Source organism: Puccinia triticina, chromosome 2A (genome assembly GCF_026914185.1).
Source record: "Puccinia triticina chromosome 2A, complete sequence".
In the NCBI taxonomy this organism is placed as follows: domain Eukaryota; kingdom Fungi; phylum Basidiomycota; class Pucciniomycetes; order Pucciniales; family Pucciniaceae; genus Puccinia; species Puccinia triticina.
The window spans coordinates 7,900,077-7,916,014 of NC_070559.1; the positions used below are offsets into that span (position 1 = coordinate 7,900,077).

General features: G+C 46.5%; 3 protein-coding genes across 3 annotated transcripts; 1 reads left to right on the plus strand and 2 right to left on the minus strand.

Moving 5' to 3' along the window:
• Positions 1–1,204: 1,204 nt before the first annotated feature.
• PtA15_2A844 (uncharacterized protein) lies at positions 1,205–2,528 on the minus strand (the record flags this gene model as incomplete). The annotated part of the gene is made up of 2 exons (XM_053166906.1): positions 1,205–2,346; positions 2,438–2,528. The coding sequence occupies 2 exons, from the start codon at positions 2,526–2,528 to the stop codon at positions 1,205–1,207; spliced, it is 1,233 nt and encodes a 410-aa protein (XP_053018082.1).
• Positions 2,529–9,752: 7,224 nt separating this feature from the next.
• Positions 9,753–10,663, plus strand: PtA15_2A845 (uncharacterized protein; the record flags this gene model as incomplete). Its single annotated transcript, XM_053166907.1, has 7 exons — positions 9,753–9,776; positions 9,846–9,919; positions 9,986–10,067; positions 10,162–10,173; positions 10,244–10,358; positions 10,456–10,583; positions 10,652–10,663. 7 exons carry the CDS (start codon positions 9,753–9,755, stop codon positions 10,661–10,663), a joined length of 447 nt encoding a protein of 148 aa, XP_053018083.1.
• A 2,009-nt stretch (positions 10,664–12,672) lies between these two features.
• Positions 12,673–14,158, minus strand: PtA15_2A846 (uncharacterized protein; the record flags this gene model as incomplete). Its single annotated transcript, XM_053166908.1, has 5 exons — positions 12,673–12,955; positions 13,022–13,435; positions 13,518–13,697; positions 13,790–13,939; positions 14,007–14,158. The coding sequence occupies 5 exons, from the start codon at positions 14,156–14,158 to the stop codon at positions 12,673–12,675; spliced, it is 1,179 nt and encodes a 392-aa protein (XP_053018084.1).
• Positions 14,159–15,938: the final 1,780 nt, after the last annotated feature.

The following is a 15,938-nucleotide window of genomic DNA, read 5'->3' on the forward strand; positions in this document are numbered from 1 at the left end:
TGTGGAACTCACTTGGTGCATGGGCCCATCCTTTGGAGGGTCTCCGTATGTCAGTGTTCCTCCTCCAAATACAGAAATTCTGTATTTGGAAGAGGAACAGTAACACTCCAGTTAGCAGATTCATACTGCACACAAGTTGCTGCTGAGTCCTAGTAGTAGTACCCATTGGATTTTTCTGTGATGGACAGATTAGGAAGGGTCAGGAGCAGTGGACCACTAGAATTTTAAGATGGAAGTATGCTTCTGACAAAATAATTTAACTGATCACTGCACAGTAGGGGGTATCAAATATGAGAAATCCACCATTACAAACCAGTCAATTAGAAATTGCCAAATCCACAATTCCTATGCATGGTCTGAGAAGAAACTGATACCACAAAATATTAGTTTTTCTAACCATACCAAATTAGGGCTTTTGCCATGCTGTTCATTTTCCAATGCCATTTTGTTATATCTCTTTCCTCACACCAGTTAGAACCCCTCTTGATTGCAGCCTTTTTTCTTGCCAATTCAATACATCTTCATTGAACACAACAGACAGCTCCTGCCTGTGCCTTGAGACCTGGCAGCTTGTGTCAACATAGTTGGTACTCAGCCCCCTGTTCAATTTCCAGTTAAAACTTATAATAAAAGCCGTCAAACCTCTGGTTCTTGTTTCCTGCACATAAATGGAATGGTTCTTGTTTCTTGCACACAAATGGAACCCTCAGCTGTTTTTCCAGCACTACCAGCTACAAGTTGGCATAGAGGAAAAGTAACAAATCCTTGTGATAAGTAAATCAAGAAAACTCAAACAACTATGAAACTTGAGAGTGAGAGAGATAAGGAAAAGAAAGAGATAATGTACAAAATTTAGGCCAGTAGGGAACATACGTGAGAGACTGAGTCAAGATGGAAACTAACTAATCAAGCAGACTGAAAGATGGTGGGACTGAAGAGAAGAGTTATTGAGCTGAGAATTTGCCTGTCAGGATCATGATTAGAGCACGAGTGTCATCGGAAAGGATTGATCATACTAACAGCAAGAAGGAATGAAATTGCGTGAGAGAAGGGGGCTTCAATATTGGAATTTCGAGCCAAGACAGCAGAACGAAAATCTGAAAAACATGTTGTAATCCTTTACTCTTGACCCCCAAGCTCTTCCTGATTGTCATCGAGTCCATCCTTGGTGTCAAAAAGTTCATCATAGGAATCCTCGCGCTCCTCAGTGCCTGTGCACATCACGCGAGAGTTGCATGTCATCACGAGCCATGACATCGATGCAGTTTTGAGTCGCAAGAGAAAACAGTGAGTTCCAAGTTTCGAGCCACTGCCGAGCGCCAGCAATTGCTTGTCGATCAACCCTTGGATCTTGAGTTGCTGACAACGAGTCCCAATAGTTCTCCAGAATCGGCGATATGAGGTCGCCAAAGGAACTTCTAAGAGCAAATATCTCGTGTCGAAGGCTGGGGTCGCGTAACCGATAGATCCCCTTGACCAAAGCGTGTATCTGGTTTCCAGTCTGCTTGGCATGTTTGATCAGCTCTGTCAATCGATCCTCTCCCATCTCCATCGATGACGTAATAAAAATCAATGATTGAATGTTTGCCGATCGCAGAAGTCTGTTGAAATATGTACGACATAGCTTGATGATTGGCGTCGCCGCTTGAAAAAACTTGGCAGTCCGTCTATGGTACTCTGTGGTTCTGTGGGGACAGCTGGACTGAAACTGGTATACCACCTGTTTTCCGCTCCACGTGAAGGAAGAATTGATCTGATTGACTACATCATGCCATTCTTCCTTTGCCAGCCCCAACAAGGGTTTTTGAATCGATTCAATTACAGCGTCAATCTTCCGTATTGATGCAGCTGTGAGTTGGTAGACGAGGTTTCTTGGGATGGTGGCCGATGGGAATTCGGTCGACGGGCTTGGAGGATTGTCAAGAGGATCGAAAAAGCTTTGGCACGCCTCAAATAATTGACGAAGTTCGCACACGAGCAGATCTCCGACATGGCCTGAAATTTTCTCGACTCTGAATGAAACATGATCGACGTAGATTGGGTATCCTTGGTTGGGCGTGTACCCCCTCCATCTCGATATGATCGAAATGTCCAGTTGTTCCAAGAGGTCATCCATTTCTCTCAAGTGGTTGAAAATTTGATCGTACCAGGATTTGGCATGACTTGATTGCAAGTCCGATCCGTTCAGAGCAAGTGATAACGACTGAAGATTTCCTCTCAACGCCAACAGGATAGGCTGTTCCAACCCCCTGGAAGGGTCATATCTTATGCGAATGTCGTTCATTTTCCGCCATGCATGTCGGCGCACTCGGGTTTCTAAGCTGCTAGTTAATCTTTTGAAAGTTTCTTAATAGCGTGAAGAAATTACGATGATGGCTAAATATCTCAGTCATGATCTACATATTACTTCCATAAGGCTAATTGACGGGAGGCATACCTTGGTACTCTTGTTCCGATTTGCTATCTAGGTTAATTGACTGAAAAGACCTGGCCACCGCCGCCATCGGTCTGTCCGTTTCCTGCGTCATCTCTCGAACCAATCAATGGATGATGCCCCAGAAAGCAAACCAAATACTTCAATGCCGGTATTCGCCAAGGACTTGCTCAAATCCGCTTGAATCGAAAGCTGCTCATTCAAGATGCCGACAATGATCGCGCCGTGCCTATTGGGGTATCGTGAGAGTTCCATCGGGGCGAGGCGCCCTGAGGCAAAATGTTCCAAATCACGAGACACCATATGTACTAAAGATGTGTTGATGTTGCGTCCCGTGGGCCTTTTCGTGTGTGTGTGAGGGTGGACAGAAGAAAAACGTAACCCAGCCGGTTTTCCTGAGTGACAGACACCCTGTGACGCTCGGGCGCAGTGTCGCCGAGTGTGACACTCGCTTTGAAGTGTCCTCTTCCTCTACTGGCCAACCATTTTCTGCCTCAGCCAAGACATGCTTTGGAAACAAAAACAACAAGACAAGCATTTTCAGAATGGCTGTAACCACCAGAGCAATCTTTGACTAGAAACATAACTTACTCTTGTTATAACTTGGCAAGAGTGGGTCACTGCACTAAACTACACTAAATGGCCCCATGCACTGCAAAAATAACTATGTCAACTGTGAGCAGTTGACATGCGGTAAATTTGAGGAAGCTTTTTCAGAATTCTGAACCTCTTGTCCGCTCACAGTCTCTCATCTCTTTTTAAAAACTTTCCATCACTCTGTGTGATGTCTATTTTATGTTCCATCTCAAGTGAGATGTCTTTCCATCCCAAATGGGATGTCTTTCCATCTCAAGTGAGATGTATCTTCTCTCCATTACAAGTGTGATGTGTACTGTCCATCTCAAGTGAGATGTCACCTTCCTGTCTTCTTTCAATCAGTTTAGGCCCCCTTTGGATCTTGCAAGGGGGCTCTCTAGTTGTCTCTATATATTTCTACTCCTGATATGTGAAATCAAACTTAACAAAGTCCCTCGAGACTTCGGGAGTGAACTCGCAAAGCAAGCCTCTGTCAGGAGAGACTTACCCCTTAGCTCCCCGAACTCGCGCACCAAGAATGTATTTTCAAGGTATTTTGTTTATTTTTTCTACAGCTCACCCACCACATCCACTCCTTGTTTATTAGCTCAATGTCATTGGAACATGCTGGAGAAAAGAGTACGGATGTGTACATCTCCCATGATCCCCTCTACATTCTTGTGGAGAGCAAACTGTGGAAAGTGTGCTGGTGAGCACAGACCCTTTCCGTGCAAAATCCTCATTTTGTGTATATTTCAAGATTTTTTTTGGACCAGAAGGAATGTTGTGAAGTTACCCAAATTCTGTAGGTTGGACAGGCACAAGCTAATCTTTCACCTAAGCAACTTTATTCCAAAGAAAGACATGGAAGCAAGGAATTATAGAGGTTTGAAAACTCCTGCCACCTAAATTTAGAATCTTGCCCCTGCAAAAAGGGGCGATAAGGCACAAATCCCTCCTGCCAAGGGCTGTCAGAGGCTTGCTTTGCAAGACACACGCCCGCAGCAGAGGGACTTCGTTAAGTTCAATGTGAAATACAAGTATCAAGTCAGAGCACAAACAACCCCAACCCACCTTTGCTCCTTGGTCCAGTCTCAAGTTCCCTCAAGACTATCCCCTCCCTCTCTGTCACATCTCTTTCTCAAACTGAAAATCTCTCAAGCTTGTAGTGTTACTCCAGCCTTACTCAAGGTTTGACTCAGCCGAAGCTTCAATGCACAGTAACTGTGCACCTTGCACAATGACTGTGCCAACAAAGGCACTTGTGCATTCAGGTGGAGTTACAATGGCAGCTTGGCTTGAGTATCCTGCATTTCAACTGCAAGCAGTTGACCAAGTTTTTTTTTTGCAGTGGTGTGTTAGCCTCACCAGTTGAAATGTGAGAGCTCTAAGGAATCTGGTGATGGAACTTCAGCCTTTGTCATAGTTTGCCTTTGACCAAGCTTCAATGCACAGTCACTGTGCATGATGCATAGTGACTGTGCCAAAAAAAAACAATGTCTGCTTGAGTGGAGCTAGAGTGGAAGTTACACAGGAGAATGCCTCATGTCAACTGCTGTCACTTGCCTGACTTTTTCTTGCAGTTCTAGTGGCCTTTAGATTGGTTTGCTGCTGTGGCACTCAATGGTACATTCACACTATAACCTTTTAGGAGAGATCCCAGGTTAATATTTGCATAACATTAGGGGCGTTCAAAATTGAAATTTTCAAAACTTTAGAACACATTAGGGGTTTTCACAAAAAGGATTCCCACTTCCCGTAGCACTAAATTTTGTTACTTGCAGTTGACATACTTGCTTACAAAGTTGGTGTGAATTCCTGCAAGAAATCACCCCAAGCAACCTCATAACAACACTTACAAGCACTTAAACTCCTTCCCAGGTTTCCTTATTATAAAACCCCCTACATTAAGGCCTTTATGAGCATTGCTTGAGAAAAATTGGTAATTTGAAATGGGTGATCAGAATTACCTACTCCTGTGCATTTTACCAAAATTTTGAAATTTTGTTCAAAAAGCCCTTGAATTTACCTCCAAAGTTTTGTCAAATTCAATTGTGAAAACCCTTAGTGTTGTGGGCATATTTTGTTTGGTCCCCAGTAGTTAGCGCTAGAATGACATTAATGCCATTAGCTAATTATGGAAAATCATGCTAGGACCTGTTTGGATGCACCATTATACATCATAAATGGGGCAAATTTATAATATGTGACCCAAAATTTGTTGAGGGACACCAGGGACTGAAACTGAGAGGGCTACCAATACTCACGATGGGGGCTTGACAGTGAAGATATGGATAAGATTCAGTAAGGAAAAAGGAATCCAAGTGAGAAGCCGGTAGATGGTAGTGATGGGCTGCTTGGTAGAAGCATATCTACATACAAGCATACAAAGACTACTAAACAGACTTCACCATCTCAACATCCCCCCTTGCTGATAACCAAGCCATAGTTCAGCACTACTAAATATATCATAAAATGGAGATTGTACTAATATAAGTAAAATATATACTAATAGTAGTGGAATCACCATGGGGTAGGCTAGGTATTCATAGCGTACTTAGAAAGAATAAAAGATGATAGCTTCATAAGGATCAGTTACTCGTATACCACATGGACTTCTTCATTGTCGTCGTCAGAACCTGAGTCATAACTGCCTAGCTTGAAGACGGCGGCGGCACCAGCTTTGGTTTTACCAAAATTTTTGGGTTTAGGGCATTCATTCAATCAATGTCCTCGTTTACCGCAGTTCGAACAGGCTACTCTTTTGGTGTAGGCAGCAGAGACCGAGGCTAGATCGTTAGTTTTGTTGCCGTTTAAGCTGACCTCGTGGGCTTCCATGGCTCCAATGACATCGTCGAGAGACATTTCGTTCGCAGTGTAGACAATGGCGTCTCAAACGTTGGACCAGGAGGAGTCAAGTCCTCCAACAAGACGGTCGGCAATCTGACGATCGGTTGGAAGCTCTTCGACTGTCAGGAGATCGTCAGCAGCTACCCGTACGTGACCGATCCACAAGGCGATTGGTTCATTTGGATCATGACGGGCGTTCCAGAACGCTTCGTGGAGACGCATTCGACGAGCCCGGGTGTTTTTCTCGTAGGCATTGACGATAATCAAATATAAACGGGGTGCCGGTTTGACTTTACGGTATTGCTGAGAGAGAGGGTCGGACAGGGTCAATCGGATCGTGTGGCAGGCTAGATCCGAAAGAGCATCCCAGTCGGCGGCTATCTCCTTTGGGTTGTAGCCTTTTGCGAAATCAGCCGATCGAATTGAAGAGGTGTCCGCTTTATTATTGTCTTTAGGACGAGTAAGAGAGCCTTTTACTATGTCAAGGGTGTTCTGCATTCCCAGAACGCCTTCGAGTCGGTCGCGCCAACGAGGGAAAACAGCTTCAGTGCCATCTAAAGTTGCAATCAATGCGAGGACCGATGAAACATTGTGAACCATTTGATAATGTGACATGCTGGTTGAAGTGATCAATAATGTAATCGGATGATTAGAAAATCGTTCGTGTGGCCAGCGGCAAGTGTGAGTCTGATTCCTGGAGGATGATGACGAGTGTTCAATGTGAAGTACCAAGCAAGACTAAGAGGGTCTCATAACCTGTTGAGGGACACCAGGGACTGAAACTGAGAGGGCTACCAATACTCACGATGGGGGCTTGACAGTGAAGATATGGATAAGATTCAGTAAGGAAAAAGGAATCCAAGTGAGAAGCCGGTAGATGGTAGTGATGGGCTGCTTGGTAGAAGCATATCTACATACAAGCATACAAAGACTACTAAACAGACTTCACCATCTCAACAAAATTCACCCCCATTGCCACCAAATACCTAAACCTCTGGAGTTTGTGCATCATATGCCATAAGTTTACACATTTGTGATGTATACAGCTGTGCACTTCATAGAACAACTGTGCTTTTTTGGAGGGCCAGATTTCTGGAGACTGAGACCTGTATTTTTGTGAAAATTTGGTCCAGCCAGCTGTGGGACTGGGAATTTTGCTGTTTTTTTGGCTGTACAGTTGCAAGGGGCATATTACTGTAAAGAGTAAGCCCCTGGGGGTCCCTGGGTCAGAATTTTGGGATCTGGGAGGGAAAAAAACCCCGGGAGATTATTTGTCATGACAATGATTTTCTGAATGAACAACCTCTGGGATGGTCTCCAGTCCTGAGGAGAAGCAGCCAACAACAGCCGCGTGTTGATTAAACAGAATCCTGTCAGATCATCCTTGAAGACATATGCACCCAGGAAAGAACAGCATTTATGGCATGTACTTAGCAGCAGGTTTGTAATGTGGGGGCCAAAAAGAAAAACTGGCTGGTCAGAAACCTTAGCCCGGATAGAACTAGAATCTACAGCCTGCAAAAGGCCCAGAACTATCATTTACATGTTTTATGAAGCCCATATGCATGGGCTTAATTTGGCCCACATCTCAGATTTGATTTTGCAGGCAAGGCCATACAGTAATATGCCCCTTGCAAATGTAGATACTTCATTTTGCTCCCACTTCACAGATTTGAAGTACCAAAATAACCAGCTCTGGCTTTGATTCCCAGCTTCAAACATGGTTTGGGAGGTGGGTCAGATCACTTTATTCTGGTTTACCTACATGTTCAAAGTGATAATGGTAGTTTGTATCACTTGTAAAGAGGTAAAACTCAAGGAAACCAACTTTAGGCAGGTCTGGAGCCCATTTAAGCTTGCAATTATGTGTTTATGACTATCCCATAAGACATAAGCTATCATAAGTGCATGATATGGTATTGGTTGCAAGGGAGGTGTGGTGTTCAGACCGGTAGATGCAGCGGAACACTGGATTTGGTGAGGACTAATTACAGACCCACACTCAAGAAGTTTCAGGATTGGGATCTCAAAATCCACCAGGATATTCAAGGTTTGGACTTGGCCTCCACCGATTCAGGTTCATCTTTATTACATTCCCTTGGCTATGTTTCTTTTGATTCTTTTCCCCGGTTGCGTTTTCCTTTCTTTCTTGCACTCCGCTCTTTGTTTCTCATATCTTGTGTCATCAGACTACCTTTGCTTTGGGAATTTCTGTTCTCTGGTTGTTATTTGGTTGTGGACTGTTGCGCGCTTGTTGTGTTGGTTGCTCTGGTTGTTTTCCAATGGTTGTTGTCGTCTTAGCAGTGGACGTGCATTGTACACAAGGGTCAGGTGCGCACTGCTCATCCTAGACTATAGTTCAAGCTCTGCCTGATCTTGGACAAGTCCCACATGCAATTTCCATCCTGATCCAAGGAGGATACCATCACTTGTTGGATCATTATTGATCCTAATTCTTTTCTGGTTTCTTCTGAAGCCTTGATCCTATTCCCTGATTCCTTTCCGCATCTCTGACCTCCAAATCCGCAATCTTCATAGTTTGAACCTTGTGAATCCCTTCTTGGCCTCTCCAAACCCGTTTGTTGGACCCTGTTCCTCTGATTCTCATCCCTACACCTCCACCAAGGGTATACATTCCCTCTGTCTCCCAACAAATCCACACCTACCCAGCCATCATATTTTTGATCCTGTTCTGCTTGATATTCTACAGAGTGCCATGAGGGCAGCTTCATAGCACTTTCCCCTCACCATGCTGCCTACGGTTGGACACTGTAGTATGGAACACCAGTTAGACAGCCAAGGAGAGAAGGACTCTGAGTAAAGCAAACAAGAGGCTGAGGGTCAAGATTTATGCAAAGCCAACAATGGGAAGTTACACTATCCAGCTCACCTAGATATCATTTAGTGGTCTTGTCCTATGTGGTGTGAGAAACAACATAAATAGAATCTGTGGGTTTCAAAATTAAAAAAATTGAATGCTGGTTCACAATATGGGCCAATTTGTTCCAAGACCTTTCTTTTGGATGTTGAAATAGGAGTGCCTTAGAATAAATTGGGGCCCATATTGTCACCCAACATTCAAGCTTTCTTTTGACACCCACATAATCCATTTATGTTGTTTTTCACACCTGCATGTAGGACAAGATCACTAAATGACATCTTGGTGACCTGGATAGCGCAAGGGACCAGAGTGATGTACTTCTCTAAACACAGCTCAAATTTCTTGGCAAATGCCTAAATGCGCTTTTTTTTATTTCTAAGAAAAATGGCTCAGGGAAAACGGAGACAAATTGAAGAGACAGAAAGATGGAGGCTATGTACATTGGATCAGAGGCAGGTGTTAAATCTCCCAGCAAGAACATTCACTAGCGGGCTATTGCAGGCTTCGATGGGCAACACTCCAGCCAAGTTACTGCCCACACTATTGCTTTTGTGATGTCTCTATTGGCTGTTTCATTTGCTATGGGGCATGGGTTTTCTCCAGTTTCCGTGGAGAGTGGGTGTGTGTGTCTTGTTGTGGGTGGTGCGATGAGGCTCTCGGATGGTGGAGATGATGTATGGAGGGCAGTGATGGATGAGTTGGAGCGAAGGAGGAAGACTGGCGACCGAAAGAGGCAGAAACTGCTCAGCTGGGCGGGGGAGTGTTCCCAGCGTCACTTAGCAGATTCTGCTGGGCGAAGTTTTGCTTAAAACAGTGTCACCAGGAAGCTGTTGCCGCTGGGAGCAGCACACCCCGATCGCACTCCACCCAAACACCCCCTGCCAGCCATCCCCTTCTCCCACCGAGCCCCCGGGCACCCACACATATCAGCCATCACCCGCTTCCGCTGCCTCCAGCTCGCTCGCTGCCCACTCACCAACCCACCAGCATCCCACACTCTCACTCTCCCCCATGGCCCTCAAACGCATCGCCAAAGTAAGCCCACCCACATCCATCCATCCATCCCATCCCATTTCACCCCAGCTCACCACTGCCCACCCCCAGGAACTCCATGACCTCGGCCGAGACCCGCCCTCGTCTTGCTCTGCGGGGCCGAAGTGCGAAACTAACATGTTCCAGTTAAGCATCCCTTCCCCTCCCCCTCCTCCTGGCTGGTCCTGTGCTCACAGCTCTCCGTCCATCAGGTGGCAGGCAACCATCATGGGGCCCGGCGATAGCCCATACGCCGGCGGTGTATTCTTCTTGATGATCACTTTCCCTACCGATGTGAGTCTGCCTGGCTGCTCTTTCATCTCTCAGCATCATCTGGGACTGCCATCCTGACCGAGCCACGTACGCCTCCATCGGATCGCTTCTATAGTACCCTTTCAAAGTCAGTCCTCCCCCTGTCTTCTCTCACAGAGGCCCGGGATGATATCCTGACCGTCTCCCCTTCTCCTTAGCCCCCCAAAGTGTGCTTCAAGACAAAGATCTACCACCCCAACATCAACAGCAACGGGGCGATCTGTCTCGACATTCTTCGCGAGCAATGGTCACCCGCCTTGACGATCTCCAAAGGTTCGCTCCCTCTGCTGCTCTCTTCTCTCACCCAGCTGAAGGAGCCATCCTGTCTGGATACTGAAATATCTGTCTCGTTTTTCTTTTTTTGCAACAGTCCTGCTCTCGATTTGCTCGATGCTCACAGACCCCAATCCAGACGACCCACTCGTGCCGGAGATAGCCAATCTTTATAAAACCGATCGAGCAAAGTATGAAGCAACCGCACGAGAACACACTCGCAAAGTAAGCCTGATCCCTCTCTTCCCCCCCCTGGCTCACACGCACACTCAGACTAACGCACTCCATCTTAGTACGCTATGTAACCCCACCCTGTTCTTTTTAGTTTGATTTGGTCTCGCTATCCCTTCTCTCCTTGTGTCCTGAAACATGTTTGTTTTTATCCTTTCAAATGCGTAAAATCAATCGTCTTCCTTTTCTGGTACGCTGCTGGCTGTTTCTCTCTTTTGCTCCGCCATCTCGGAGAGCTCCGAAAGAGCCGCTCGTTGCAGCCGACAACGAGGGGGGTTTTGTGGTTGGCACGGGGGGTAGCTTGGAGTAAACGACTATGTCTGCGTTGATGACCGATCTGAATCTGGACCTGTTTCTTCACATCTACTTACACGTGGAGCTGTAACGCCACACGGATGGTCGCTTGTCCTATGAATCAAAACATCTGCTTGCCCTTCTGCGTCGCAATTGGAAGTCGTCCTGACTCCTGAGTCCTATGCGTGGACTTATCCGGCGCTCCTCTTCTCCATCCGCATATCCCGAACATGCCATTGGGTATATTCGCCCGGGCCGTGTCTCTCAGACACTCTCGCCAACATATCATCACTCAAGCCTTGTGGCAGTCCTTGACGTATCAGCGACAGATCAGACTACATACTCCCGAGATTGGCATTTTGGAATGACGATGCTCCACACCCCAAGAAACCGGCTAGAGAAGACATGTAGACCCCGCCTATGTTCCTTATCTCACCAGCCAGAGACCATATATCTACACATTGATTGCATAAAGCTTCTGCTTTGAATATCTATCCAACACCCGCTGATTGCCATTCCTTTATTTGGAATTCTACCCCGTGCCCCGAATGAAGGATTGGTATGAACTAGATGGAAGCCAACACGGCTTCCCCGCTGTGCTCACAAGGCCCGGACTTCCATCCTTGGCCCTGCATCCCTGCCAATCCTAGCTACCCTGACCCCCCCCCCCCCCCCCCCCACCCGACATCCTCCATTCATTGTTATAATCTCCGCTGTTTTCTTTGGCTCAAGTTGCTCCATGTAACGCTTGAGGATCGAGTGCCTCAGCAGGTGCGACCATTACGGTTGTTTCTCATCTTGCCAGGTCTTCTACGCATAGCTGGATACGCTGTTGCTGTATTCATCGAGCGAGTCTTGGCAGCAGACTGGAGGGCGTGGCTCGATCTATGGCGGAGTGCCCATTGCCATCCAATCCTCCACTGCCAGTCAATCGGATGTCCACTCCTAGATTCCCTTCCCTCTTTCTGTTTAATGCATCCATTGACCTTTCTTGTATTCGTAAAACATGTCCACTTGCGCCCGGGATCGCAATCTCTTTGTTGCTTGCCGTCTACCGTCCGGTATTGCATTCCAAGGGCTTGATAACTGGGGGCCATTGAACTTGCAGTCTGTCTCCCTCCCTCACCGGACACTGATGAGGTCCATGGGGCTCCCAAACAACCTATGCCCCTTCACTGCGAGAAATCCTCAAGAGAAAAGGGCCCCAGTTGGCATGCAGCAGTCTCAATCTCAAGCAAGCCGATTGATCAATTCTTGAAGATCATGCAGTGCTATCCCGCTGGTGGTGAAAATGGGGGCATCAGAAGAATTTTCAATGGGCACTGAAAAGCTCAATTCCAGTCCCGGGTAGGGGCAAGCAAGAGCAAGCTAATGAAGTCTTTGGGATGAAAAATTGGGTTCATCTCTTTAACAGATGGCCAATATTTATGGGGATCAGCACAACAAGAATTGTATGATAATGTGTTGTGGTCTCTTCTTTCAGAAGGACACATTTTGGATCTATGAAAGTCATTCGAAGTGGTTAATTGACTGACATCTAGACAGTAGAAAGCAACACACAAATCTGAAGGATACGCATGTATTTCAAACAAGATCTGCCTAATGTTCTCGAGGAAATAATAAATTATTTTGGAAATGAAGTCAAAGCTATATCATTGAAGGTTAAATCTTTTGAAGGAAATAAGACTATTAATGGTATATGATGGGTATAAGATAAGTAGGCAATAGCAAGGAATCAAACCGAAAAAACAAAAGTGCATGTCATTTGGAGTGAAGGTTTGGGTATAGATCAGGAAGGGTAAATGAGGTTGTTTCTTTCTCCTCGGGTAAATTGTTTAAGCTTGATGGCCATCATTCTGGATTGGTTCGGACCAATACTCAGTTTCCTTAAAGAAGAATTTTCTGATCGTTCATCATTAGAAGCGCTTTCAGTAGTGTGCACCATATCATCATGTTGGTCCCATTCATCATGATCATGCGCTGTGGTCAAAGTAACAGCAACAGAGGTGGTAGAAAAGTTGCCAGGCGAGTTCTTGCAATCAGCTTGCGTCGTGTGATCATTTGAAATGGCACTAAGAAGAGATCAAACTGAGCAATTAGAGGAAATTGGATTCTCAGACTTGATCGAATCGACTAACGCTGATTTTTCCAAGTTGAATTTGCTGAGTTGAGTTTTATAGTAGCTCTCCTGGGTCTGCTGGGGAGATGGCTTCGGGTGATGGTAGACTGAGGCTATCTGCTCGAGGGATGTCAAGTCGGCGACTGTTGACAAGTCCTCAGAGGACTGGCTGTGATAGAGGTTATATATCTCCGAAGTGGGCGTCGCGGTGGGTTTGGTGGGTGTGGTAGGCACGTTTGCGGTGATTGACATCGCCTTGTAAGATCGGACGGGTCCAAATGAAGAGTCACTTCGGGCGGTTGAGGAGGCCACAGAGACTCGCGTGGGCGTCTTCGGCTCGACCTCATCTATCGACAGGCTTTCGCCGCCATCATTAGGAGATGGAGTCCTCTCTTTCTCGACTTTCGAAAGCTTCAGATTTTTCATATTGGACCTGGTTAAACATACGACGAGTCGATCAGTGCCCGAGATGGTATCATTGACTGAAATCATAAAAGTGCATCTTGAAGACTGACAAAATTTTATAATCCTCAGTAGAAAACTCGATCCAAGTCTTGTTACATCTGTTATCGTGGACCAGATGTACGAGAGAATGAACGATGCCGATGGAGCTACGGATCTGTTGGAACTCGGAGGTCTTCTTACGATTGGATTCTTGCTGCTGCAGAAGTCTGGACCTAATTAATGAGATGCTCCTATAAGTTTACCAAGCCAGCCTGATGTTAGCGTGCTGTGATCATCCAACTCATCACACACATGCAACACGGGAAAAAGTTTGTATAGTTACTTCAAAGATTTTTCAATCAAGTCTCCGTTCTTTACAGCCAAGCTTTCTGCATAACGCTTCTTGACCGCTGAGCAAGGTTCCACATCCTCCTCCAGATTCCTCTTTTCTTCGATAGTATACAATTGAAATTGACTGGGCAGGGGTATCATTCTACAGCAGCATTTTCGCGTGTCAATGTCTGCGGAAAGAAAGAAAGAAAAACTTTGGGGCAACTCACGCGTATGGTTGACTAGACATGGCGGTTGAAGACAGCGAAGCACGCACCGGGAATGTACGAGGATCCGTGGCAAATGGGCTGTTTTCGTAGTGCTCATCGGCATTGTAGCTGGAGTCGGTGTACCAGCTTTCAACTCGATTGTAAGTGGTCATTTCTTCAAGCAGGGATTATCACTCAGGGCCACAACACCAACAATCACGTCGGCTTAGATAAGGATCGTAATAAGTTAAATGACTTCGAGAATGTCAATCGAGTAAATTGACTTGCTGTTCCTCTTGCTGGAGTATAACGCACTTCAACCTATCTGGTGAGGGACCGCGGATCACACCAGGTATCTGAGACCCGAGGTTCCGAAACCTGCGGATATGGGCGAATATTTCTGGATCTGAAGCGGGGCTCTTCAGGATGCAATGACTCAGCGGAATAGACACGCGCAAAAGATGAGAGGAAACTAACTATGAAAAGGGACTGGGGGAGAAAACCCTCAACAAGAGAGAGGACGCATTATGAGGGCACCTCGAACGGAAACACAAGGACAAACAATCCCTGCTAAGGCGGCAGGAGTCCTGGCGGCGCTTGGTTTGGCCAGGGAATTGTGTATGAACGCGGATATGCGACGTATCATGATCTTCGTGGACAACCAAGGCGTAATCAGGAGGATCCACGACCCCTCGGCCCCTAAACCAGGCCAATGGCTGGGGTGCGTTTGAGGCACCCCCGAATAAAACTTCTTTAATTGCTGAAAAAGGGCCTGAGAACCCACACATACTGATCTTGCAAAGATTGTCCCACCCAGCCCCTTCCCGGTGCAAGGATGCCTCCTCGGCCTTCAGTGACCCCTCCCGATGGCCGCCGATGTAATAGGTCATCAAAGGGAGAAGACAGTGGCCATCGAGAGGACTCTCCTCCTCTAGATGTGCAGTCGGACCGGCCATCGAAGGGAGTGTTTACTCCATTCGATGGCCAGTCTCCTTGTCAAGCATGTACAAGTGCCGAGGATTCTGCCCGGTGGGAATGAATCATTCTTGGCAAACATATGTGCAGGTGATTGCCGGGGAGCAACCTCGGCAAGGATGTAGACTAGCTGGTGCATTGTAAGGAGCAATATTCCCCCCGGGCCCGGTGAGCCAAGTGAATTACAAGGAGCAATATTCTCCCCGGGCCCGGCGAGCGAAGACACCTTCCGCCGTCCGGCCAGCCAATACACATAGCTGCTGTCCGCCTGGAGCAGCCTTCCTTGGCTAGCAGGTACGGACTGCTCCATGGTGGAATCCTTCCCGATGTGCAGGTGCTCACTGAAGAAGTTACCTTTTTTTACGCGGTTCACCAGGGAAAAATTGAGGTCACCTGAGGGCATGTGATGTGAAGAAGACTCTTGTTCAGTCTCCAATCATACTCCAAAACCCATTGAGTGGGACTCCCCAATGACCACAAAGGGGCCATTGTTTTGATAGTGGAGTCTTGCCACAGTAGCTCAGGTGTCTGAACATGTTTTACTCAATGTCACCTGCCACCAGCTGTCATCACATTTTCCCTGGTGGTTGGTGTTCTGGTGGAGACTGTTGCTGATTTGTCCTCGCAACTGGCTCTCTTTTCAGAAATAGAGAAGTTTTATTCAATTCCTCCCCCTAAACCAGGCCAATGACTGTTTGAGCAGATTCACAAGGTGTTGTTGTTCCTCCCGGGATGCTTGAAGGTGACCTTTGTGTGGTGCCCGGGCCACAGAGACATCCTAGGCAGTGAAATGGCAGACGAGTTAGCCAACGAGGTCCGCGCTGTAAAGCTCAAAAGTGTTCCTGAGAACCTTTTGCTGAGTGCGGAAAGGGATGTATGAGGAAACCTCTGCCTTTCCTGGTTCACTAGACACTAAAACAAGCCCACCAATCTCAGATTGACAGGTTTAATGTAGTGATAGTGGAGTGTTATCAAAAG